The following is a 27,134-nucleotide window of genomic DNA, read 5'->3' as shown; positions in this document are numbered from 1 at the left end:
CAAGTAGTAAAAATATCATGACGTGAGCAAAAATGTACATCTTAAGGTTTAAAGAAAAGTTTCAAGTAAAGTTTGTAGTAGAATGAAGCTGGTGCATGGGGACAGATAAAGGCCTGTGTGCGTTTTGTGAGGGTAGAAACAAAAGGTATGCAAAGTTTATTCTGTGACTCTCACATGACGTGGGGTCATGTTAGCATGTTAGCTTGCAGGTTAGCCGGTGTCCTCGCCCCCACCTGCCCGGGGGAGGGTGCTCGGCTCCCGGCTGAGCTGCAGGGATCAGTCCGGCGGCGGCGGCAGGTCGCTCCGGTTCCTCTGATCCCTCTCAGCTGACGTCAGGAGAAATGGCGGACCTGGACGGCAGCGACGCATCTTCTCCCGACTCTCAAGGTGAGTTCTTCTTAAGGAAACTTTGTAAATGCTTTTTAAACAGCACCGAGCTCCGTTTAAACGATGGGGGCTTTTACCGGGACTCCGTGTTGGTTTGTGTCCGTGTTTGAACGGCGGAGTTACCGAGAAACTCCAGTCCCCGGAGCCGGTGTGTCGGTCACGGGAGTGGGATTAACTTTCCTCCGACTCACCCAACCGGTTCGTTCACGTCCATTAAACACGACCTGCGGTGTAAACCAAACATTTGGTGAGTTTAGCTTCGCTGTGGGTGACGGTGGAGGAGAACGAGCTCCTCAGACAAACACCTGTTGCTGACATTTTGAGCTTCTCCTGAAGTGACAGGTGAATGGAAGCAGAACGGGCTCAGGCTGACAGCAGCTAGTTTGGTTAATGGCTTTCCCTTTTTAATCTAATATGTCTGTGTTGTCCTCAACACCAGATGACCTGCGTCACAATCAGCACATTTACAGGGTAAATGACTAATAATGACAACTCATGTAGCTTCACTGACATTGTAAAATAAATGTTAAAGCGAAAGTAAAATGGAGTTTATTTATTTTAGCTTATGTCAGTATTTATCATATTCATCAAATATTAATTTTATTACTGTGACTATTTATTATATTTGTATGTGTGTTGATTATTTAAATACCGATCATTGTTATGGGACAAACCATCAAATAAATATTGCCAGAGGTGTTGGAAAAAATATCATAGAAATAAGAATAGTTCAGTATTTATTTTGCATAGATTGTAATTTGTAACTTCTTAAAATGGGCGCAACATTTATTTTGTACAATTCTCTGTTTTAAAATTTGAAGCATGTTTGCACGTTTCATCTGTGGCCACTCCTCAGTTAGCAGATGTTTTACATCGGCCGTAAACTGTTGATGCTCCCTTCACTTCTACAGCCTGCTTATTTCTGATGTAATGTGTTATGTATCATTTCCATGGTTAATTCTCAAAGCTTAATGGTGGGGGCTTATAAAACACTAAAATGTTGATCAGTGCTGTGGGTGTCCAGATGGCAAAGCCCAAAATAGTTTATTATGTGGTAAATAACCTCACACCCTTGTTGGTATCAGACGCTCTGTCGGAGAATTTAGAAAATTGCAGGTTGGGAAATATGTTTTTGCCAATTACCCTCACATAGTTTCCAGCGCAGTTTCAGTAAAATTGTCACATCAGGTTGCAGCTTCTCTCCAGGGTCACCATTTGTCTCTTTCTACCCCCCCCCCCCCTCCATTATCACCCTCCTTCAGTTTCCCCATGAAAGCCTTGATATCTAGTCTGTACGTCCAATATTTTCCACTGCTGCAAACTCTCAGCATCCATTTTCTATCACATTGTGATTTCAGGCTTCACAATCGTGTCGCTTGCTTCATATCGGTACAATTTACTTTCAGATGAATTATTTATCTCATGTTCCCATGCTGCAGTGAGCTCTACAAGATGCACAATCCACTCACTGCACAACAATCAGTCTGGCTTATGTGGTTTGATCAGCGTATCCTACAGTACATTCTGGGATCGTCCCTCAATGTGCCTGCGCAAAAATGCTTCTCCCACGAGGCAAAACAAGTTTTTATCTCCTTGCCCATCAGCTGACTAATGAATTCCACAACTGGTTTTCTACTAGCAAGTTGTCAGGTGCCAAGTCTATTGCACTTTGATTCTGTCTGACTCCTTTCAATCAGGATGTTTACCTTTTTTATTCTTCTTCAATTTTCCCTTATTTTATTGACAGACAGCTTTTACACATCTATTATTTCACCCTGCCGACATCTGGCCTACAGCCATTTCTTTTCTTCAGCGGAGACACCCTGGAGCTGTTCTCCGTACTGAGCCATCCAGTGCTCTGCTCCTTGTTGCAGCCGTCCTGTCGGTATTCACAGTTGCACTTGCCTTCCCTGCAGCCTTTGTTCACCTGCCACGATGATAATAGTACCCATCCTGGAGGGCTGTTTGGCTGCCCCTCACTCTAGTGGAGAGGTACATCTTTCTTGACTGTACTTGGCTGCTCTGGTGATGTGACTGTGTTAGGTGGACCCCTCTGTTGGGTTATCTTGTCCCCACAAGGTACTGGGACTGAACCCGGTAAAGACCACTATATTGCTCTGACGTTATGTCTTCTACCCATTTTTCAACTGCCCATCTCGTATTTATTTGTCACTTCCCACACACAGTTAACTATATGATACAAAGATGGGTTAATGATTAAAAGTGACCATTAGCCAGTTGGTTGTTATGCGGCCATTCAATCCATCCGGAATTGTATCATAAAAGCAGTCATTGAGAAAGTAATTCCAGGTAACTCGGGGCAGCTATTGATTCAGTGGTTTGTGGACTGAAGGCAAACTAATGCACTATAAAAGTGCTGTGGAAATGTGTTATTTAATTAACATGTAAATAATCACATATAGCCAAGACTGCTGTTTCAATTAGCTTCTCTGCTTATAGTATATATGAGAAAGCTATGTTATTTCTGTTTCATTTTATGTTAAGAAATAAGAAAACGAACCAATAAGAGTACAGTTTAGGTACTAGATCAATAAGCACTATCAGTGTGTTGAGTTGAAGTTATATTTGTCATATGTAAATGAACACAATGAAAAGTGTAGGACAAGACAGACAGGTCAGCTCAGCAATACGACCAATGTCACAGAAAATGTAAAAGAAAAATATTAGGAAATTGAAAAAAAAAAAATACATTTCAATAGGATAGAGCTCAATATAAGTCAAATCAAATGCAATGCTATATAAAGAGTGTGAGGATGCAAAAGGAGTAGTAGTATTGTTCAAATCTTAAAGATGCCAAATGAAATCCACACTAAATCCTGCAACTCAAATACTTTCATTGTTTCTGATGATCACTTGCTAGACCTGACAAAATCACGAATACAGCTGTTTACCTGTAGATTCAGATTTATTATTTCTAAACGTACCTGTGGTCACAATAGTTAATTCGTTCCCATTTATCTGTGTCTCACACACACATCCAATAGGTGTGAGAAGGGCGTGTAGCCCAACCTATCCGGTTAAAGTCTGAGTGTAGGATTACTCTGTCCTGCAGGGACAAAGATCAGATTGCTCTTTGGTGAATACGTGTGTTTTTAAAACACGTGCTCCCTGAGGAGAGGAGGCAGCAAATCTTGTCCTGAGCTTTATATATTAAATATCTCTGATAATTATTATTAGAAACTACTGCTTGTTTGCGAAAGTTCCTTTAAGGCCAGCTCCATGGTGTTCACCTGTCTTGTGTTTGAGCAAAGGTGCCCAACACTTGTTGTGTCTTTAATCATTTTGTCACTCTGATGTTTCGAGACGCAGCCTCTAAGACGCTTTCAGATTTTCAAGCTGTCATGCAGGTTGTTTAATCTCTGTGTGTATTTGCTTTGGTAGGTGTGAGATAAGCGGATGCAAGCACACGCCACTAGCAAAGGTTATTCAGGCTGGTGTTTACATTGTAATTTAACAGGCCTTCAATAATAAGGCCTCAAAAAAGTGTGATTACTTCATCCTTTTTATTTCTCCCTCCTTGCAATGGCGGCTACCTTGTTTATATGTCTTTACCAGGGTCTTTATCTTTAATATTAACTGTAATGTTTTGCACATACTTTAAATGAAAGTAAAACATAAGTCAGAGTACTATAGTAGCAAAGGGCTGCAACTGAAGAGTGATGATTTCCACGATGAATTAAATTGTAAATTATGTCTATGATAAATTGATAAATTATCTGTATGAAGTATAGACTGACATTAGATAAGATAAAACTTTATTGATCCCATGCCTGGGAAACACTTACAGCAGCAGATAGTCAAAATGACAAGAGTGAAAAGCATAAAATACAATAAAAACCCTTTACTTCAGGGGGAATACAACAGGTAGACAGAGGTACTTGAGTGAAGTGCAGTGGCACAGGAAGCTGTGTATTTCTGCATTGTTTATAAAGAAATATTGAAATAAACATATATGAATGCATCTATATCCTGATACAGGTATATAGTCAGACATTAAGACATCTTAAATCTTCTAGTTCGTCCAAGTGAACTGAAATTGCTGCTTCTGCTTCACGCGTGATATATTTGTGTCCCTCTGTCTTAGCAAAGACCAGTCAGACATACACTGGAGGTTTTTTATATTGTATACAGCTTTATATACAGCTGTGGTGGCTCTTTAAGAGAGGGATGGGGTGGGGACATATACCATGTGCTGCTCGATGAACACACCCCTTCTACAGATGATGCTCCAGTTGTGTGTGTGTGTGTGTGTCCTCTCATTAAAGCGTGTGTCCTCTGCTCTCTGGCTTCCACTCTCCCACTGCGTCACTGGCCCATGTGCTGCTGTTGTTAGGGAAACCTGTCACCGGTACCGGCTCAGCTTCCACTGCTGGATTCTCACTGAATATTTCAACAACCCTGCAGCCCTCTGTCTAAAGTCTATGTGTGCGTTTGTGCATTTACTGTACAGCCTGTGGATGTGTGAAGCAATTCTTCGGACAAGTTTGCGTTACAGAAAAGATCGAGCAAGAGAGCGTCGAGCAGGGATTAGAGGGCGGGGGGGCTGCAGCAGCAACAGTAGTGACAGCCGCAGCAGCAGCAGCAGCAGCAGCAGCAGCAGCATCTCCTGAGGAGTGAGGGAGTCAGGAAAGGTACAATCCTTCTAGCTCTCGGCCCGAGCCAGTCCTGTGGATTAAGTCTTCTTTTTTAAGCCAGACTACAGTAGCTCATCCTCAGACTCTGTCGCACTCTCTCTCTCTCAATCTTTCACTCTTTTCACCATGCCTGGCACTGCCATCGCAGGCACTGAGGATATGGCACAGTGAGCATCTCTGTTTGTCTCATTCACACTCCTTTCTTGAGCATCACACTATACTTAATTCTTTGTTCACCATCAGTTTTCGTCATCTACCACATTTTCCACATTTTCATCATCTATTTCTTCCATATCGCCTGCTTTTTGCTCCATCCTCCCCTGTCTCTCTTCCTCTCTGTCTCCTTCCTGCTGTCTCAGACAGGGCTGCAGTGTGCAGCCTGGAAATTTGCTGTTAGCGTCAGCTATTAGCTCGTGGCACTCTGCATCTTCACTGACAGGAAGGCTTTTAGGGGTGACCTCGTCCTCCACCATCCTCTGTGGTCCATCACTGACCTGCAGCCCCCCCTAACCCATCCACCCAACGAGTCCAGGGTGCTATGGGCAGGGGGCTGGGTGAGTTAGCCAGGGGCTCGAGGGTTAGCAACAGGGTGGGTGATGCCAGAGAGTAAAAGAAGAGGACAAGGAGGAGGTACAGGCGGGTGCTCGCAGGGCAAGTGGAAGCTGAGGAAGGGAAGCAGCCGCTCGGCCATCCCAGCACTTTTCACCATCACTGAGGAAGACGAGGGACAGAAGCGGAGAGATGCTTGCAGAAGGAAGAAAAAAGGTATGGAGAGGGAAACTGAAAGATGAATTTGTGAGGTTCGAGTAATTTGTGCTGTTGAATCTATCGGGCTGTGTGAGTGTGTGTTTTGTGTGTGTGTGTGTAAGTGTATTATCTGGGACAGAGAGGCTACTGGGATGCTTCTCTGGAGAGTCTTAGCAGTGGACAATTAAGCCTGATCTGTAATTGTAGAGCATGTGTGTGTTTGTTAACAGCTTTAGTGGATATGTTGAATAGTAAGGAAAGTATTGTATTACATGCTCAATCTGTGTGTGTGTGTGCCTTTTTTTCCGCTTGCTGTTTGTATATGTGTGTGTCTGGTTTGCAGTTGCAGAGGATGTTCAGCCATCCAAAGACAGGTGGCTGACAGGTCTGATGAGAAAGCTGTGTGTGCATGTGAGTGTGTACGTGCGTTCATGTGAAAAACTGCTGACAGGTCAAGATCAGGTCATCACAAGGGCAGCAGATGAGTGAAGGTGCAGTACGCTTCTCACGTGTGTGTGGTTTTAATGCATCAGTAAGGAGATCAGTCAGTCAACTGGAGAGCAAGTGTCTACAGTCACTGCTGGGATAAAAAAAGCACATTCACTTTTAACTCCTCTCTCATCGTCTTCGTTCTTTTGAATGGAACAACAGGAATCGTACTGCTTGTGATTAAGTTTCTCTGTTGTCATTTATCCATTTACTTTTCCTTAATTTATTTAAAACCTTGGAGCTGTGGCATATTTCCAAGGATACCTGGTTTCAGGAACCTGACTGGACAGAACTCTGCTGCTTTGAAAACAGAAAGAAAGAGTTTTTACTGAAGTTTTTTGTTATGTAATTTGTATTTGTCCGTATTCTCTAAATTTGGCCTCAAATCTATTTGGGAAGCAAACTCTAAACTTAGCACAATATTGTTTATCATATCAAAGGTTCATAAACAATTTTTTTCATTAACAGTACAACTTCTTAAAAATATCCCAAAGTTACAAATTTTCAATATAGGATGTCAGCAGTTTCTGTCATTTCAGGCCCTTTTTTGTAAAAACCTGTTCTCAGAAGTGAGTGAAGACACCAGACATTCACACAATGATCTGAACTGAAACTTTGAAGTGTTGTGTGCAGACGGATGTGTCATAAAGTTGCAGCGAACCATCTTGCACCTGTTATCTAAGCCTGTAGGGCTCTGCTGGCCGGAGCTTAGCGTTTAGCTTAGCATTAGCAGCGGCTAATCCTCTCAGGCTGCAGAGGAGGCAGGAGGAGACACACAGCTTGCTTGCCTGCTACCCACTGGCCCGGGCAGCACAGCAGTAATCGCTAACTCTGACCATTTAATCTGACTCCCAATGAATGCAGATAGACTGGGGGTGGGGAGCGTGCACACACGCACACGCACACACACACACACACACACACACACACTAGCATGAGGCGAGGGAGGGCCAGATTAAACAGTCACACTCTCCCTATGTCTCACTCTCTGTCTCTTTTACACACACACACACACACATATACACAAACACAGACACACACGCACACACACACACTGACAAAAGGATGGGGGTTGGATAGACCATAACCTGTCTCACACTAAACCGGCTCCCCATAACCGAAACCGACAACAACTGACCACTGCCTCCTATTCCCTTCGCTGCTTGCCCTTTTACTCTGGAAACAGTTGAGGTGGTCACTTTTTCGGTTTTGGTGGAATTTTGTCTTTTTGCTATTCCTTTCACCACCCACTCCTCACTGCACCATGGACTTTGGATTTGGTCTTATCTCGCGTTGTGTAGGATGTTGTCAGGAAGTAGGAACATTGATTCTCGGAGTGGGACACTAACCGGGGGTTCAGCAGGTCCCATCCTGGGATTGACTCTCTTGGAATCATGAACCAAACTCCAGGTAATGACTTGTGCTGAGACATGGTGGATCAACAGTGATTGAACAGAATGCCGGGTAGACAATGAACTCAGGTGTGCTCCCGTATGTAGGTATCAGGATAGTCTTGCTTTTGCTTTTGCTTTGTCCTCCAGTACACTGGATTGGAAATGACAGTTACCATGAGATTAAAATCCTGACTTTACAAGACCTACATTGTTAACCCAGTAGGGATTTGATCTTAAAGCCGTTGCTGTATTTTCAATCTGTCCTCAGACCAGAGCCAAAAATGAAAAACATATCTTCTTTCTATTGCTTTAGAGTTTGTCTCCTTCTTTGATTCAGATGAGCTCTTTGCTTTTTTGTTGACAGTTTTGGAAATGTGTGCAAACATGGCAAAAAGGTGCTCAGGGTCTTTGGAGGTAATTTTATATTTCATTATTAGGATCTATGTACACTATACCCCAAAATAAATTGGCATTGGTCTGTTTGCAAAGGCTCTTAAACTGTTGTCTAGTGCACATGAGCAAATATATTTGCTTCCATTCAAGGTTTGTTTGTTTAATGACCTCTACAACAGATGGGTCAGTCTGTGAGATGCAGACAAAACTGCACCAGGAATAAAACAAACACATTTAACGGTGGAAACCTCACAGTCACCGGGTGTATTCATAGGTGACAATCCTATGTAAATTATTTTGAATAAGTTCAGAAGGACACCTTGTGCATCTGCACTGATCAACGCTGAATGTATCATTTGTCATATCGCTGCTATATTGCCTGTGAAAACATGATATAGGAACAGATGAGAGGGCAAAAGAAGAAGAGATGATGTAGAAAAATGAAACAAGGCCAGTGACCCCTTTTTGTCTGCTGTGCTAGAACATTTGAAGGATTGTGTGAATTGTATGGAACTGTGGACATAAATACACGGGTACTTCTTTCCTGCTGCATGACGGTGATATGAATTTCAACTGGATTTAAGATCCCTGCAGGTTTCAGGGTTAGTGAAGTATCCTCCGATCTGCATTTGTTTTTTCTTTTATTCATTTCTCTGTTGCGTGACCCCATAGCTTAACCATTGCAGTCCAGATGTGCAACCAGCCTCATCTGAGTTGCAGGATGCTCTTTGATTGCCTATATGCAGAGTCATCTCCCAGTAACTGCTGTGTCTGGGATATGCAAAGCTAAAACAGGCTCTATGTTCATAGACTTGTTTTTAAGTGTAGTGCAGCATGTGAAGAACTAAGCTGGGATGGCTGTTGTGTTATTAATGAATTGTGATGTCTGGGAATTTTCATCTTTATTGTGATGTAGTATGTGCACAGGATTGAGTACACTATGTTTATGCAAATATCCTTGCAACTGCATTGCCTTTAAGTAGACCCATATTTATGCTGTTTGATTGTTTACGCTGACACACATAAGTTGGCATATCGTTGCACCGGTGTGTGGGATTTGTAACGGCGACCAGTGCTCTGGAATCAGAGGCAATACTTGTAACACAACAGTGTCGTCTGTGACACCATCACCATCATTCCCTTTAACACAAACATCGATCCGACTTTGTTACCATCTCCCTTGCTGGCGTCAAGATAGAACAACAATGTCTGTCCCATTCTGTGTTTGGGACTGTTACGTCTCTGAGTTGGGAAAGAGACGTAACAGTCCCACCTTGAATACGCTGTGTAATAAGCCAAGTCTTTTCTACTCTTCTGCACAATCTGCCCTTAAGATAAAGAAATAATGATTATGTAAAACTTTTCTAAAACAACTACATGCTAGTCACAGAACGCATGATACACACAAGGCATCAGACCTGACACGGCAGCATTTGACATCCTATAACTCACAAATAATGCTTTATCTCAGAGTTCAGCATGCGTCAAATATGGAAATATTTCGAAAAGTAAACATCTGGCTGTTATAAAGTGACAAATATGGGTAATGTGAATAGGGGTCACTTTTTATATTAGACTGCACCTACTGCACTGTACTTACACATAATACAAACACCTGTTTATTATAGTTTTCTCTCGATGTATCACATTACTGCTTCCAACTCCAAGTTCACTACAAGAATCTTTACAGACAGTTACTGTGGAAGTGGCTATTTAAAATGTTTTGATCAATCATTAAACATTTCACTGTTTTTTTTCTTCCTCTCCATCACTCATTACTTCTCTCCTTCTTGTTCTCCTCTGCTTCTTTGTGCTTTTGTGTCTGGATTTTTTTAAAGGAAGGAAAAAGTTTCTTCTTTGTGTGTTTTGAGTTTCTCTTTTCATTGAGGTGCTTGAGTTCAAGCAGTGGAATTAAATGAAGTGGTTCTGCTCTCAGCCGGTCGTCCCTGGCTTATTGTGTAGTTTCCCTCTCAGCCTGTCAGAGCGTCTTCTACATCACTTTTCAGAAGTTAAGTGGCATGAAATGAGCTCCCTATTTTGTCTTTTTAATTAATGTCCATTTGACTCTCATTCAGAGTTAATTTAATTTATACTGTTATAGTACTTGATTGAAAGCCCATTCACAAATTCCAACTTCAGATTTTTGGCTGCAGGACATTATCTGAATCCTCTATCATGAGCTAATCTTTTGTTTGAGAATGATTTCAGCTGAAGGAATAGACAGGCTAGACATTATTGTAACCTGGCCCAGCTGAACCATGCCTGTTTTAACAATAGCCATTATGAAACCTGTTCCAAGGCCGGTGCACCTGAGGCTGGATAGTTTTGTTAATACTTGATTAAACTCCTCTGTGGCTGTCCCACAGTCTGTGACATGCAATACCTCTGCAGCTATGACCTCACGTCTTTGTCCAGCGTGTCCTTTGTGACATCTGAATGTGTTTGGGTGGAGGCAGCACTGACAGTTTGGATTATTTTCTGTAAACTTCACAAACCACGAATTAAAATTATCGTTCCTTTCTCACAAAATCTCCATTAAGGAACAAGCTTCACATGCAACAATGAAGGCAATGAAATACATTGAAATCCAGGGATAAGCTAGGAAGTAGATCTTCAGTTATCAAATCATTTCTTTAAAAGTGTTTGGTCCATCATAGACTTTTATCTGTTCCGAGTGAATTCTGTTTTTTTAGATAGTATACACTGATACAATATACATCATCTGCCATATATTTTGTGGGTCCACTTCATGCCACCATAACACTTCTGACCTGGAAATACACAGACTCAATCAGACATGTGAAGGTTTCCTGTTCCACCAAGACAGCAGCATCAGATTCTTTAAGTCAGGTCAATTTGCAGGTTGGGAGATTCCATTCATTTGACCCGAGATTTACCAGCAAAACATTGCCCAAAGCATCAAACTTCCTCCAACAGCCTCCCCTCTTCCCATAAAAGATCATGATGCCATCTCTTCCTCAGGTAAACAATGCGCACACACCTAACCATCCATGTGAGGTAAAAGGAAATGGGTTTCATCAGACCAAACAATCCTCTTCCATTGCTCCATGGGTCAGTTCTGACACTGCATCCTTGCAGCTTTCTATAGCTGTTTTCAGCAATGTGTGTTGCACTTGCTCCTCCGATGACGAGGATCTAGCCTTTGCCCTCCAGGTTAATCACTGAGCCAATTAATCGGCCGTCCTTCCTTGTACTACTGTTGGTAGTCGCTGGAAACTGCGTATTAGGAACACTGCACAAGACCTGTCATAATGGAGAAGTTCTGACACAAGCTGACTCTCATCATCAAAGTCCTTCAGATTCTTATGCGTGCCCATTTTTCTTGCTTCCAAAACATCAACTTCCAGATGTGACTGTTTACTTGCTGTTAAATACGCCCCACACCAAGTGTCATCATACTCTGATAATTACTCCTGCTCACTAAAAAAGACGCCATGTAGAAACAGAGTGACAGAAAAATGTAGATGAGGGTTTGTGCCTGCTGCTATTTCAGGTAAAGTCGATCTGTTTCAGTTTGTCAGTTTAGTCTAGGTCAGAGGAACTGGTTTAATTTGGTCTTCAACATTCTAGGACACATTGGTCTCAGTGGAGACTCGATTCCCTCTCTCTCCTCACTGTAAAAAGAGCATCTAGTACTCATCCCTGTGTATCATGTATGTTGCTGCATGCTTGATTTATTTAGCTGTCACAAAATTCTCTTTAATATTTGCCACCATAATACTTTCGTCCCCGGGTCCTTGAATAGTCAAGCCAGCCATGCACAAAGGCTTGTGCATGTTTTCATTTTGGCACATTTCAGACAGGCGCATCTGTTTCTGCATCAAGCCCAAAGTTAAGCTGCATGTGCGTCTGTGTCCAGGAGGCTGACCTGAAAGTGCTGAGTCACCCTGAGCCTGATGGTGCCATAAATCAATAGCTTTAGCTCTGAGCTGAGTGGAAACAAGGCAACACACCGGGAGCACTTGAGAATACGTGATATATAGTTTCACTACATGTAGTTTCCTGTCAGAATAAACTGCAGAGCTTGGAAATATAGAAAAAACGGCATTCAGACCTCCTTTCTACGGCTCTATCATTTGTCAAGCGCAGCTTCTCTTTTCATTGCGTACTGTTTTCATGCCTACACACTACGACAGTCGAGGCATTATGTGTTTGTCTGACTGTCCTATTCTTGTGAATACAGGTAAACCATTTGGCAAAGACATTCACTTGGACTCAACAGTGAACTCATTAGATTTTGGTGGTCAAAGTCAGGGCTCGTGACTGCGACTGATCTGGTCGCATATGCGACTGGAATTTTGGCCGTGCGACTTGATTTGAAATCACGGTCGCACGCGTGCGCCTATAAATATAAGCAAAAATTTCAGGTGTGCGCCTAGATAATGGGCTGCAGAACCAAGTCATAAGCTGGTATGAGCGCTAGAAATAATAAGATCCACGCCCCGCTGGCGAAAACTAGTCCCCTGACAGAAACAAGCGATCAAATAAACTACTCTGACACAAGCGATAGAATGATAGTTGCTGTCACTCGTTCGCTTACACAGAACCCGGAAGCACTATCGCTGGCAGCGCTAGCAGCGCACCGATCCATAATTCCCATGACGTAATGCATCCTGGAGTCAGCTGATCATGATTCGCGAATCAAGGAGCAGATAGGATAAGCAACAAGCACAGTTAGTAAGCGTGTGTATGATTGGCCATAAGTTTTCGTGAACCTGTCAGGGACAAGATGAAGCGCACAATATCGGATTTTTTCACCAAGGCCTCTCGAGAACGTTCGGAGCCACCGAACAGACAAGAAACCTCTGACAAGCCTGCATGTACGCCCGATAGCGATAGCGATGTGGAAGACCCGCCCACGGTCACGGCCGATGCGTCGCCAGCCTCCCCGGGCCCAGCGGAGCACGTGGAGGAACCTGTACCAAGCACGTCGACAGCCAGCGAGCCACCGAAAAAGAAGACCAAGACATACTCTTTTCAAAGTGCTTGGCTCACCCATAAAGACTTCCGGGACTGGCTAAGAATCACTACACAAGACGGCAAAACTATTATGCACTGCGCATACTGCAGGGAGTGCGGGCCCGGTACTGATTATATTTATAGCTATTAATGTCAAAATCAATCCTGATCTGTGAGTGTCACCATGGTTTCTTAATGTTATATTATTCTTGTTATTTATTTTTCAACAGTTGACTGCAGGTACAAGAGCAGTCTGAGTAATAAAGAATTTGGTTAAAACAAATGGTGTGATTTGTCCTACTTCCCCTACCATCTAAACCACCTAAAATACCGTGCAATTATTTTCCACCTATCAATGTAGGCCTTTATCTAAGCAAGGTCATGCCTTACCTTTTATAATCTGTTCAAACATGTTATTCCAGGTTGTTAACATTGATCAATAGTAGTATTACTTGGTTTGGCCAACGTTTTATAGTGGTGCGCCTAGATTTTTGCTGGTGCTCCCAATTTTTCTGGGTTAGGAGCACAGTGCTCCTAAGCCAAAAAGTTAGTCTGGAGCCCTGAAAGGTCAAAGTTCAAGGTCACTTACGTTCTTGTGAATGTAATATATATAACAGCCAGTGGGAATTTCATTATATTTTTCACAATCGTTTACTTGGACTCAAAGATAACAATTATAGAATATCAAAGACCAAGGTCACCCTGACGTCACATTACATTGATGAAGAAATAAAATTATTTATTGGGAGATTAAGTGTGTGCAGATTTACTCTTTTGTAAACCTTGTATTCAAAACCTTTTTGTGTTGCACCTGTATACATTTTGCCTGGATATGCACATATCGACTTCCTCAACTCTCAAGTCTAGATCACTGAATATACAAATATCTAGCCTAAATGACATAGAGAAACAGGGATTTTTGTTTGTAGTCTGATTAAAACAAAACAGACATGTAGTTGGAGAGAGATTTTTCAAACTGATTTCTTTGTTCTCTCAATATGTAAGGTACACTATGGATACTGTGTAATGTGCTGGAGAATGGGCTTGTTTAAATGCTCTGTGTGTGCTGAGCAGTATATGCGATGCATTCAAGCCAACGTGTGATGTTGTACATGCTTAATCATTTTGTGGAGCAACTCCTTTTGTAATTAGATTTTAGGACACAGTTTGTTTGTGCACACTGTCCTGTGGAAATGCTGCTGAATTACCTCAAGTGACACTTGTCTATGTTCTCTTTCTCTCTAGCGTCTTACTCCCAGTATAGATCAGAGGATGGCACAGTGTCATCAACCAACCGCCGGGGCTCCTCAGGCTCCGGGCAGACCTACACTCCCACCCCTATCCCCGCTCCAACCCCAAGTCACACAACCACTGGCAACAGCCCCAGTAACAATGCTGCTGCTAAAATGGGTAAGCCATGCTGGTATACAGGGAAATATTTCTGTCATGTAAAAATAAGACATGATCCAGGATTGTCTGTCTTCACCAGTCTTTGTACGCTGTTGTTTGTGCTGCTGTTTAATTGTTGTTTGTGCTGCAGACTCGTTACTCTTCAACAGGATTGACGAGAGACAGAAGTTGGCCCGCGAGCGCCGGGAGGAGCGTGAGAAACAGAATGGTGTGTGTAGGGGGTTTTAAATGTTTAAATTCTTTTTTTTGTCTTTCCTGTAAACTTTCACGACTGAACTTGGAAACTTGGTTGTTGACGATGGTCAAAATGCTTGTTCTCTGGTTGTTACATAAAATCTTGGCTAAAGCACACTCCCCCTGTTGCCATGGCACCCATGTTAGATAATGAGGCAGGACATTGGGTAACTTTGAGGGACTTTTTTTTTTTAAAAGTGTGTTCTTTGATGTGTAAGTGAAGTGAACAACATACTGCAGTTTTCTGGAATCATGGCCAGTTTGTCTGTTTTTAGTGTGTTTGTGTACAGTGGTCATTCCTCTGGCCCCAGCTGAGGGGCCGGGGGATTTGCTTTGTGTTGAGAGCTAAAGCCGAGTCACATGATCTACAGCTGACCCATCACACTGCTGCTGTAAGCCTCTGTGTGTGTGTTCATCTGGCATGTATGTGCGTGTGTGTGCGCACGTGATTGTGTGCACTAGTATGATTTCCTTCAGTTTTTATGATGTGAGCATATGTGATAATGATTTAATGCATGTACATTAAATCATTATCTACTGTGTGGGGGTGTCACGCCTCAGCTATCAAGAAGGCGGAGTGGCAGGCACGTGAGGAGCGAGCCCGGCTGCAGTATGAGAAGCACCTGGAGGAGAGGAAGCGAAGGCTCGAGGAGCAGCGGGTGAAGGAGATGAACAGACGGGTTTCCGTTGCTGAGCATCGACGGCAGAAACTGGAAGAGGACATGGTACTGACACACGTCATGTACACACCTGTGCATCAACGCCTCATAGAAACACACACACACACCACCGAATATGACATAGTGTCATGCATCAAATTCTACTAATATATCCTCAAGAATAATCCCCTAGATATCTTTTTTTAGTAAAACCTTTACTTGATCTGTGCCCCTTCCTTCTTTACTCAGTTGGAGTTTGAACTCTCCTGCTATATCCTGTCTGCACCCCTATTTCCTGTTTTTACTCGCACACCAGGTCATAGACTAGAGTTTCCCAATGTTTATGTTGTGTTATCACCTGTAGTGTTGTGAAATTATGTTTTAAAGCTTTAGCATGGGTTGGATTTTGATAGTCAAGCTATAAAATACAAATATTTTCAAAGGCTAAAAGTCCTGGATGGAGGTGAGGTGAGCAAAGCATGTGGCAAATCTCATGGCTAAAACAAGCCATTAAAACACGTTTCCAGTGAGAAGTTGGGACATATTGAATTTACATTATTTAATATATAAGAGAGTAATTTTTGTTATGAAATGAATTGCAGGCTTTTTCTTCAGTAGTCTAACTTTACAGTGAGTTGTATTCAGGCTCTAATTAGGTCATTGACTTAATGAACCCTGGGACATTGATGAGTCAGAAATGCATGATTCTGAGGAAGTGCAAGTCGACAACTTTACAGAGTTTGAAAAAATCTTTAAAAGATCAAGTCCCTGTGGTCAAGTGATCGATCATGTGATCACAGTCTCTGTCGGCCTCAGTGTTTTACGAAATAAAGGCAAAATGTGATCAAATTCTTTCAAAAAACTCTTTACCCTTAATCTTGATAAGCTTTTGCACTTGCGTAACTAAATTCTTACATTTATGAATGAAGATTGGGGAGGCAAATATCGAAGTAAAAAATTACAGATAATTATATTAGCAGATATATGTATTACAAAAATGTGGCTACGAATGATGTCGTTATAAACCTCAGTGACAAAGAAATGTAATTGGATTAGTTAGATGTTCACACAAAACAAATCTCATCCAAGTTGACTAAACATGTCCATTCAGACCAGAATTGTTCCAGTGTTTTGTTTTTTTAATGCTGATAATGTAATTTATCTTCTGATTGAAGGTTCGTAATGAGGCAGTGATGCGTCGGACGCTGGAGAGGAGCCAGAGAACCAAGCCGAAGCCCACCCGCTGGTCGTGGGGAGGGGCCCTGAGCACAAACACTCCCAGCACACCGGCCGGTACTTAAACACATCACACACTAACACGCATGACCTGCACAGACCCACATCCCTCTCCCACAGTCATTAGAGTTTCTTGGACTCGTGTGGTGTGAGAATTTCAGCTCTTTCGTGCTTTAATGAACACTGTTGATATCTCATCTCCCTGATGTCTGGCTGCGTGCCTCTTGTGTAAATATGACTGCCTGCCTCTGCGTGTCAGTATTGTTCTGCCATGTTTATATTTTAACTTTTCAGATCCACTGCGCTCTGTTGTTACTGCTGACTCACACCCTGCTCCACCTCTCTGTCTCTCCCTCCCTCTCTCTGTCTCTACCTTATTCTCAACCTCTGCCTGCCTCACTTTCTCCCCCTTTCTCTCGGATCTCTCTCCTCTCCGCTCTTTGTCTCTCTGCCATTGTCCTCCCACCTCCTGGTCCAGGTTTTGTCGAGTCGGCTTTCCTCTATCCACTCGACCTTGCTGGACTGGAGCACATGCAGAGTGCTTTCAGTCTCTACCACAGATACGGAATGACCTCCCAATGTGAATATTAAAGCACTGTCGGTTAGCTGGCTAGTGTTAGGTGGCTACTTTTCAGCACAGTGGCATTAGTGTCAATGTAGGCCAATATGAATAGCGCGATTAGTGTGTGTTTTATTTTTCGTGTAGCAGACCAGTTTGTCTTGAAGTTTTCAAAAACACATCTTCATTCAATCAAACCATTTAGTCTCATTTTAGATTTAAAAAACCCCATTGAGCACTAATTCATGTTATATTTAATATCCCTATTAGTGACATATTTGTAGTTTTTTCACATCTAATCCGACTGAACTAGAACTCTTAGACTAGAGTGAAACTGTGTCCAGCTCTCTTTCTCCTCTGTCTTGAAGTCCTTCATTAATTTGATATCATTATGCTGCTCCTTTGTTTAGATGGTGACAGGCGGTCAGTGTCCACAATGAATTTATCCAAACATGCAGACCCTGTGATCACCAAGCGCCTCTCTTACTCCTCCGCCACACTCCTGCACTCACCAGACCGAGGTAATGAAAACTCCTGTGTTATTCATCACATTATCCACACGTGATTATCTGCCTTTGACTGCATCTAGTGCCATTGTTTGTGTCTGTTGTACGCTAGACTCTTAATTTATCGTCTTGTAACCACTTATTACTGTTTTCTTCTGGTTACTCTTATTGCTTTCTTGCCAAGAATTAGGTGACAAGATCAGTGTCTGTATGATATGAAGGTATATTCCGTGGATAACTAGCTTAGCTTAACATAAAGACCAGAAAAGAACTAGCCTGGCTATGTCCAAAAGTAACAATTTGGCCTAGCACCACAACTTAACAGGTTATGTCTTGTTAAGTTTAAATATCTCCAGAACACCTTGAGAGAGTTTCTTCAAATTTTTGTGCGAACATTCACGACTGCCATGTGCTTTTATTGATTAGACAGATGAAATATAACATGTTAATAATTTAACTTTAGAGGTTCTGGTAGGTGGGATTTGTTACTGTTGGACAGAGTCAAGCAAAAGCTTTACTCTGGTCATCAGCTTATCAACTGTAGCTTCGTATTAAACATTAATTTAAAAATGTCTTTCTCTTAAGTATGTATGTATTAGAAGTGACATTCAAACCGTTTGTATCCTTTGATGTTCGTATGTTGCTGACAGGTTTACAGATGAGAACAGCCTCCTCCCCTGTCATTAACAAAGCTCAGTCCAAACTCCGCCTACATCAAGGAAAGACCAACCTGCACAGAGACACAGGTGTTTTCTGGGAAATAATTTGCAGCGCGGTCCCTCATTTTGGAGGCATCGGACTATGTCACAATGCAAAAAGATCATGGGTTGGAAACACAAGGAATTCCAAAAATAAATAAACAATGAGTCCTCTGCCTAATCTCTCGGTGAAATCAAGAAAACATGGATCATAATGAAATAATGAAACAGTCCTGGGCCATTTAATGGAAAACGCTTTGTCTGAATAACCTTGAGTTTGACGTCCTGCTCTTACGAAAGGATGTGATCTGAGATTATATTTAATGTCCAAACTCGGCTAGCAGAATGTACTGTATGTGTTTGCACTTATGGGTTTCATCAGAGGGATCAAGAATCCCCCCCCCCCCCCCCCTTCTAGCGTGACCCCCTTTCTCTAATCCTCTGTTGGATAATCTTTTTGTTTTTGTGGGAACGATTTTCATCCCAGCTGAAAAGATCGGCACCCACATTTCCAGGGACGTGTAGATAAAGACACCTCAGAGTCACACTCTGACAGACCCTGGGAGAAACTTGCTCAGTTACTGAGTGGTGCATGGTAGACCCCATTCAGACCTGGTATTAACATAAGTCTTGAGTGATCAGATCAGAAGTGCTCAGTGTTAAGTTCCGATCACAGATTCCAATATTTGGAGGTGGTCTGGGACACGTGGCCACATTCTTTTTGCTGTGTGAACACAAATGTGTCCTGGGTCACATATGAAGGACCAAAATCCAATTCCTTTGTACAGTTTCCAGCCCAGTTGTATCTTTGCTCATTGTGAAACCTGCATCCTTGTTCTCTGCTATATTATCAGCGCCAGCAATGCTCTATGTTTTACCTGATAAACTCTCCTTTGACTCTTCTAAGTGGAAAATCTGGTTAAATTCTTATTTGCATCCTTGCCACTCAGATACCAAGCACTCTGCATGGCCAAATATAAGTTATTTGCATCAAAGCTTTCAGTGCTTTTTGAATCATTTGCAGTGAAAATGCAGACGCAACTTGTCCTGTTTATTTTGAATGCTCTCCTTTGTGTTTGCTCTTGGTTGGGGCTCCACTTCAGGCTCTTAGCTTCCGCTCCTAATTCACAATGTGGTGCATGCAGGTGTAGGTGTAGCATAACAGCCTGTTTAAGCGCTTGCCTTCACTGCTGTGCAATGCGAGGGAAGACGCTGCAGCTACACTAATAAGTCATCATTTATAATCTGCCGTGACTGATTTCTCAGTGTAATCAGTGGGCAGTTAATAGCTTTAGTTGTCGTCAAACCTCAAACATTACGTGTGTGTTTTTTTTTGTGTGTGTGTGTATTCAGGCCTCCGCCGTCTTCCATTGACGCCGTGGGAAAGCAATGTGGTCAACCGCCTGCAGCAGCCGACACACTCCTACCTGGCCCGCAGTCGCAGTGCCATGAGTCTTTCTGGAGATCAAGCAGGTAACACACACACACACACACGTACGCATACCTCACAAAACACCCCTCCTCCTGGCTCGTGTCGTGTGCAGAGGACGTTCATGAACACACACAAAACTTTAAAGCTCTGCTCAAAGTATTTATGCTGTTTAATCAGATTTGGAGGGTCTTAAAGCATAATACCGTCTGAAACTTTCTTCACCAGCTTGTGTCAGGCACTCAAAGCTCACACACACACACACACACACACAGGGGTAAGTAATCAAATGAGCTATTTAGGAAGTATTCCACTCTTGATATCAATCTGTATTTCCTGTGTGTGTCACTGTGAGGACATTTTGGATGGCGCATCTTCAGAGTTGTATTAGAGCGTTCATATTTGGTTTTAAGGTTAGGTTTGACTTGGGCTAACACCCAGGCGTTACTGGATGTGCGACACGTGTATATCGCGGGACGTCTTGGTTTTCATTTCGGCGCCCATGTTATTAGGTCAGAGCACTCGCACTGCTGTAGAAGCTGTAAGCCAGGCTGATCTTCTAGAGAGTCTCAACTATTTTCTCTGTGTGCCGCACACAGTTCATTGCAAAATGTGAAAGTGATCAGTCACCTCAGTTTCAATACAAAATATGACAACAATATAATTATTTGAAACACATCCTGTACCCGTTTCAAGTAGCAAGAACACTCTACACATGGACCCTTTGGGTCCTGGTTGAACTCTTATTTCTGCCTCTCCCACTGACCCAGAGGCAACACAATTACACTCTTATCTTGTTTGTTTTTTTTCTCCACTGCACACATTTAAACAGTCTGTATGTCTGCAGCATGTGAAGGTGCAGCTGCTGCATGTGTTTGGCTGTTTGCTCAGTTCTGTGTGTGGTGTTGAGTTTAATGTCATTCAGTCAGAAAAAGATACTATTAACAAAGTCAACGTCTCACAGCAGGAAATGCTTTGCCTCCAGGTGCAATCCCCCAAAACGTATTCTGCTTTACAAGTTGTTGTATTTCACTGTCTCAATGTCTAATCAGATTTTTCAGCCCTTATAAATCCTTCTCTTAAAGCCTGTTCTTCCAGTCGGGAGCACTGATGTCTTCTTTCTCTTCTTCTGTTTTCTCCACCACTTCTTCATTCCTCTCACACCTGTGCTCGTCTTCCCAACACCTCCTCTGCTTCTCTCTGTTCATTCATCCGACATCCTTCTCCCTCCTTCCTCTCCTTCCTGCTATTTTACTGCCATTTATCAAACCCTTACCGATGTTTCACGACTCCTCGCACCATCCCGATCCTTTACTGTCCTCAAAACCCCAAACTCCCACCCTGTACGTCACCATAGCCATGCCTGTGTGTCCTCGCTCAGTGTCTTGCCAGCCCGGTGGCGCCATGTCCTTCAAGGCCCTGCAGGCGCAGCCGCTGCCTCACTGCCGCAGCCAGGAGAGGAGCCTCAGCAGGGAGACGGCCTCGTCCTCCTCCACCACCCCACGCCGGAGGACAACCGGAACCACACAGGTAGGTCATGTCATTAACTTCCACAAATAGAGCCCAACAGCCTGGTTCCGGAAGTAAAAATCCCTTTTATTTATATGTACGTACAAGACACGAACTACAATATATTGAAACACTATATCAACAGCAAGGTTAAATAGTAGAAGAAATTCATGAAACTGTGATATATGTTACAGTTGATACTTGGTGACTAAAAGAGATGTTTTTGTGATAATACAACTTTTTTTTTTCTTCATTGCTGATATTAAATATTTATATATATCCCTGTTATCCTTTTCTTTTTGATATTGTGCTCAAGCACAGAAGTCATGCACTACATTTTTCTCCACATCTTTATTTTATGATGATGTTCCAGATCAGTCAGACACAATATATCAGAGTATCTGTTGAACGCACACTCACACACACGTACACAGACACACTTGGATAAACGCCACTGCATCCACGGTCCATCTGTCTGCTGCGGTCTCACAGCTTATGCCATTAAGGTCTTAGAAGGAGGGCCTCTTCTGCACTGTTTATCCCACACACTGACCTACAGACACACCAGACACAATCCAGTCATATGTATTTTTGATTTTTATCTTAATTCAACTATTGATGTCCACACAGTGCTAATGTTTGGTTCCCTTTACATCAAACTTCCATCATAAAAAATAAAGAATGGCTATAACAACCTGATGATGATCCACCATCTGAATAAGTTGATTTTTTAATGGTTGTAAGATATTTTTCTGGGCTCGGGCTCGGTGATTCACGGCTGAAGAAAGGTTTTCGGAGTCTAATCCTTTAACTAATCATCTTCTGCTGCTGTCACTGGGGCACCTGGGCCTCAGCACCGTCTGTACCACCTGATTACTTTGAGTGTGTGTTGCTAATGACATTTTATTTGAAGTGCTATTTCAGTGGCGTTATGGTCGTGGCTTACCAGGCTCCTGATTGAGTGAAAAATAATGATTTGTTTCCTATTCATCTTGTGCACTAGCAGCGAAAGCACTGTGACCACGTCAGGAAGTCCTGGAGCAACCTGTCACTCCCACTGGTCCCCATTGTGATGGTCCCCCCCAGCAAACGCTCCTCTTCTACAGGCAAAAAGATCAGTAAAACGACAGCACCTTCTCCTGGCAGGTAAGAGAACTGTTTTTATAACTGCTTACAGCACAAGGGCCATAATCAGTTTTGTGACAGATCGTATTCGTAGCTTATTTAGAGCAGGAAGAAGGTGTAACTCCTTGATCAGGCTCAACACAGGATAGCTGGCAGTATGTGAAAATTGGGGATTCTCTGACTAATGTCCAATATTCACCCATGGTTATCAGTGTGCAGACAATTACAGTTTTTCTTCCTGCACAGGCCTCCACAGAACCCAGCAGGTCGTCCTCCGACCCCCAAGCTGCTTAAGTCCCCAGGGACAGAAGACCCCGGTAACATCCGGCCTTTCATAATCTCACACGACAGACCCCACTCCTCGACACCAAAAAGAGCCCAACCCGAAGAAGAGGAGCAAGAACAGGTCCTCAGCCCTCCTCAGCGGCGACCTCAGCCGCTGGGTCAGAACAGGACCTCGAATGAGCAGACGCCAACGGCACCAACAGTTTCCAGCGGTCCGTCTCTACTATTCAGCCACTTTCACATCCACATCATCATGCTGCATGGATGGTTAACGTTTTGAAATATACACTGATCAATTCCTAATTTATGTCTTCTAGAGAGCATAAGCAGTCCTCCAGGACAAAGACTTTCAGCAGGCACCACAGATCCAGAGGAGGCGAGTCGTATCCTGGCTGAGAACCGACGGCTGGCCCGCGGGCAGAGGGAGAGAGACGAAGAGCAGCGCAAGCTCCAGGAGGAGCAAGCCAGGTACAGTATGTCTATGATCTCTAGCCAGTGGAGGACTGTAGCTGTGTGTATGTGCATCCTTGACTTTGTATAATTTCTGTTACAGGTTAGCAAAGGAGGAGATGGCGCGCCGAAAAGCGGAGGAGCGGGTAAAGAGAGAGGAGGAGTCTCAGCGGCAGGCAGAGGAGAGGAGAATGAAGGAGGAGGAAGAGAGGAAGGCAGATGAAGAGAGGCTTGAGAAAGAGAGAGAAGAGGCAGATAAACTCCAGAAACAGGTCAGAGAAAAGGTACAAGTGAAGTTACGACACCCCAAAGAAATCTGTTGATCCTACGACATGTTTTTGTGTTGTTTTTTGTTGTGTTAGAAAGAGGAAGAGGAGTCTCGACAGAGAGAGGAGGCAGAGCGAGTGAGGCAGGAGAGAGATAAACACTTTCAGAAAGAGGAGGCTGAACGCCTGGAGAGAAAAAAGGTGATGCAGGTTCTCACACACACACACGCACAGTTTTCATAATATTCCTCCTGTACAATGTAAAAGCTCTTTGTTGTTCTCATCCCCAGCGCCTGGAGGAGATTATGAAGAGAACGAGACGTTCAGATGCACCAGAGAAGGTAAAGGTTTGAAGAACTGTGGCATCTCACAAACTGTGGAGAATCTTTGGTGTTGTTGAGCGTCCATTCTCTTTTTCTCTTGCCCACCTCTAGAAAGTTATTCCGAGCAGGAATGGAGACAGTGCAGGTCAGTGAAAACAGTTTTTTCCATAATCAAACCTATGCATATTTATTTTTTATAATTCAGAAACATTTTAAATAAATAGTTCCATCCACGCTGGAGTAACATCTGTAGTTGTTGCCATGATGGTGTGTCTGACTGCTGTGTTGTTTGTCTTTCCTCATCAGCCTCTCCTGCTCCGTCAGCAGTGATGACATCACCGACACACAACAGCAACGGTCAACAAGCTGAGCCCAACCCAAACCCCAGCACCGCAGCACTGAGCCATCCTGACCAGAGGTTGTACGCCAGCATCATGACAAATATAATTCATAATAAAATCTTGTCTTACTGTTATCTAGGATTAATATGGAGCAGCATGATTTCCTCCCAGGCCGGCTGGACCACTTACTACGAGTCTCTACTGTCTGCAACAAAAAAAACTTTAAAAACAAGTGCACTATTTTATCCTGTTTTCCATCCTTGTTTCTGTTTCTCAGGGAGAACGGAGATTTCGAGGAGGTGATCATACTGCCTTCCCATTCCAGGTTGTCTCCTCCTGAGGGAGAGGAGCAGCAGCAGCAGCTGGAGGAGGAGAGAGCTCCTGTCATAGCCTTCAGGGAGAACGGTCTCCTAAAGCCTCTGAGTGGAATAGAGGAAATATCAGCCCAGCAAGGACCAGGTCAACAAACATCCTCTTTCTGCTTTGCTTTCTGGTCCTTTTCTTCGTCTCCCATCTGTTTGTCAGTCACTGTTGTCTACTCTCGCTTTGATAACGTTAGTACTTGTGTTGGTGTTGATCCAGCACCTGAGAATAGTTGCAGAGCTGCTGCTCATCCTGTGAAAACTCTAAAGGCAAAATTTTGCTCAACTTTAGATACTTCAACGTATGAAGCTTTGTGTCCGTACTCTACGTTCATTTTGTTTTCAAAGCTTACGGAAACAGACGAAGAACAGTACCACAGGAAATCGTAGTGGGGCACTCTAGCGAAAAGCTCAAGCGAGACAAATTAGACACGCGGAAGAGATTTCACTTTTCTAGGAGAGACTCATGCGTCTCTATGATCTTACTTCCCTCGGCCTCTTCCTCAAGAGTCAAATTATCAAATCCCAATCTCCTGTTGTCTGAACCTCGACTCTATGCTGCTCTCTAGTGGAGGATGCCATGATGCATAACAACAATGCCATTGTATACAAACCCTTGAAGTGTGTGGGAAGCGACAGTAAAATGTTTAGATGGACGTATATCTAGTGGAAGCTTACGACTCCAAATTGAAGCTAAAAAAAAACATACATTACGAAACAGATAGAAAGCTACTGTCTCACTTACTAGCTTTCTGTCTGTTTCCTAATGTAGATTAGCTTAGACACTTTTGAATTTGAAGTTTTCATGAGTGACCCAGCACACAGCAACTGATGTGTTTTTACCCATTTCTTTGGTTTTCAGATGTTGCCTGAATCCACCGTGAGGCCGAGAGGATTCCGCACCCAGAGAGAGAGACGGGCAGGGAGGTGGTCAGAGTCAGAGTTGGAGAAACAACAGGTCTGCCGGACTGAATCCAAAGGAAGCACTTGCAGCACCTGGAGGTTTGACTTTCTCACCCTGGCCCAGCAGAGCACGCATCCCAAAGATGGCGTCTCCCAAAGATCTACCCTAAAAATTAAAAAAAGCATCTCCAGAGAAAAGTTCACTTTTAACCTCAACAAGACTCTCTGGGGGAACAGTCTTTCTTTCTCTTACCACGGTTAGACTCGACCATAATATTTGTTCTGTGTGCAGCCCTAACTACCCGAGTGCCCTGAAGCAAGGGAGGGCATTGAGCGTTTCATCTGAGTGTGTGTGTGTGTATGTGAGAGAGTAAGAGACGGTTATAGTGATATAAATGAGATCAGTTGTGATACTTGAATTTGTTTGTGTAGAACATACTGTAATCAGATTGACTGAATCAGCAGTGAAGTTGTACCTGGACCTCACACAGCAGGATCAGAGCAAGAGCTGGGATGACATCAGTGCATGATGTTGCATTGAGACGACAGTAAAGGTTTGTTTCATGTAAAATATATTTTGCTGTGTGTATAGTGTTTAAAATTAGAGGTTATTATTGGGGCAGCGTTGGAGTATCATGGAGTTTAAGTTAAATTATGAAATCACTGAGGATTAATGTGTAAACTACCGATTTCTTTTGTTTAGTTTTAATTGCTGTACAGATAAAAATGTGATTCTCTGTTTCGCGCTCCTATCTTTGCTTTCTGTTCAAATTTAGAGAAAAAGAAATCTGCTCTGACGTCAAGTCCTGCCCCTTTTTTCTTTTCACCCGTTTACCCTGTCAAAGCCTAGTCCTCCCTCTAGTCGCACTGTCCAACCGCGGCAGGTGAGCAGCAATATTGTTTCCGAGTTTGCGCTTTATTCTGAACGGGCGAGGAAAACAATGTACTGCTGATGTTAATTTTGAGATAATCATTAATTTGATCTTTTTATTTTTTATGATGAAATGCTGCTAATTCTTGACGTTCCTTTGCCTTACCGCATTATAGGAAGAATGAGGTGCTTGTCTATACTCGGAACTGAAATTCTAAATATGCATTCCCGGTTTGAGCTTTTGACATTCTGCCCACAAACTCTACAGTAGCTTCCTTTACTTGATTTATGTTGAAGTCTTAGAGATCATGATGAAATGTTATGTCAGAGCTGTAATGTCAAATAACTGGGTCTTTAATACAGCTTTTCACTGAGGAATGATTAAAGAGGGTGGGTTCTCGTAAAACGCTGTTAACTAACGTGATCTTTGTTTCCATCTTTTTCATTTAACTTCTCGGTTTTTGGTTTTCAAACCTTTGCACTTCATTCCCGCTGTTCTTGCAGTACGACCAAACTGGAAGGAAACTTTAGAGATTATCCACATCTTTAGCTGACGTTATGGTTTCAGCCTGTGGTACATAGCATGTCGTTATCGCCATAGAAACTTGACTTGACTTGCAAAGAAACTGCTTTAACACAAGCAACATCTCCTCTTAGGTATAATATACATATACTGTATATCATATAAATTGTGTATATAAAGTTGATCTATTTTACTAAGACTGACCATGAGGTTTTGGAAACTAACAAGTCCTTTACTTCAGAGGCTGTGGGATAAGATCTTTGAACCACTGTAAAACTGAAATCTTTGTACAACTGTTCAGCTGTGGCAGGAAAATAAAACTTTTTGAATTGATTACCGATTTACTGATGTGCTCTTGCAATTATTTTTCGTTTTTTCAAGCAAAGGCAGAACAGCAGAA

The 27,134-nt window shown here is 42.8% G+C and overlaps 1 protein-coding gene across 4 annotated transcripts; it reads left to right on the top strand.

Annotated features, from left to right (window-relative positions):
* The first annotated feature begins 310 nt into the window (after positions 1 to 310).
* On the top strand, positions 311 to 27,074 carry map7b (microtubule-associated protein 7b). 4 transcript variants are annotated; one of them, XM_061091754.1, is made up of 19 exons: positions 311 to 387; positions 14,291 to 14,455; positions 14,586 to 14,663; positions 15,251 to 15,414; positions 16,524 to 16,641; positions 17,554 to 17,664; positions 18,300 to 18,395; positions 19,701 to 19,820; positions 21,158 to 21,306; positions 22,292 to 22,431; positions 22,657 to 22,907; positions 23,013 to 23,163; positions 23,249 to 23,417; positions 23,508 to 23,612; positions 23,702 to 23,752; positions 23,846 to 23,879; positions 24,041 to 24,152; positions 24,353 to 24,534; positions 25,300 to 27,074. In XM_061091754.1, exons 1-19 carry the CDS (start codon positions 342 to 344, stop codon positions 25,308 to 25,310), a joined length of 2,253 nt encoding a protein of 750 aa, XP_060947737.1. In that variant the 5' UTR covers positions 311 to 341; the 3' UTR covers positions 25,311 to 27,074. The 4 variants fall into 4 exon arrangements, with proteins under 4 accessions (XP_060947737.1, XP_060947736.1, XP_060947739.1 ...); XM_061091753.1 differs by having other exon boundaries at positions 22,289 to 22,431; XM_061091755.1 differs by lacking the exon at positions 311 to 387 and adding an exon at positions 7,624 to 7,688 and having other exon boundaries at positions 22,289 to 22,431.
* The last annotated feature ends 60 nt before the right edge of the window (positions 27,075 to 27,134 follow it).

This window comes from Limanda limanda, chromosome 18 (assembly GCF_963576545.1).
Source record: "Limanda limanda chromosome 18, fLimLim1.1, whole genome shotgun sequence".
Lineage (NCBI taxonomy): Eukaryota > Metazoa > Chordata > Actinopteri > Pleuronectiformes > Pleuronectidae > Limanda > Limanda limanda.
The sequence above is the reverse complement of the archived record's forward strand: the minus strand, read 5'-3'. Positions and strand labels throughout refer to the sequence as shown.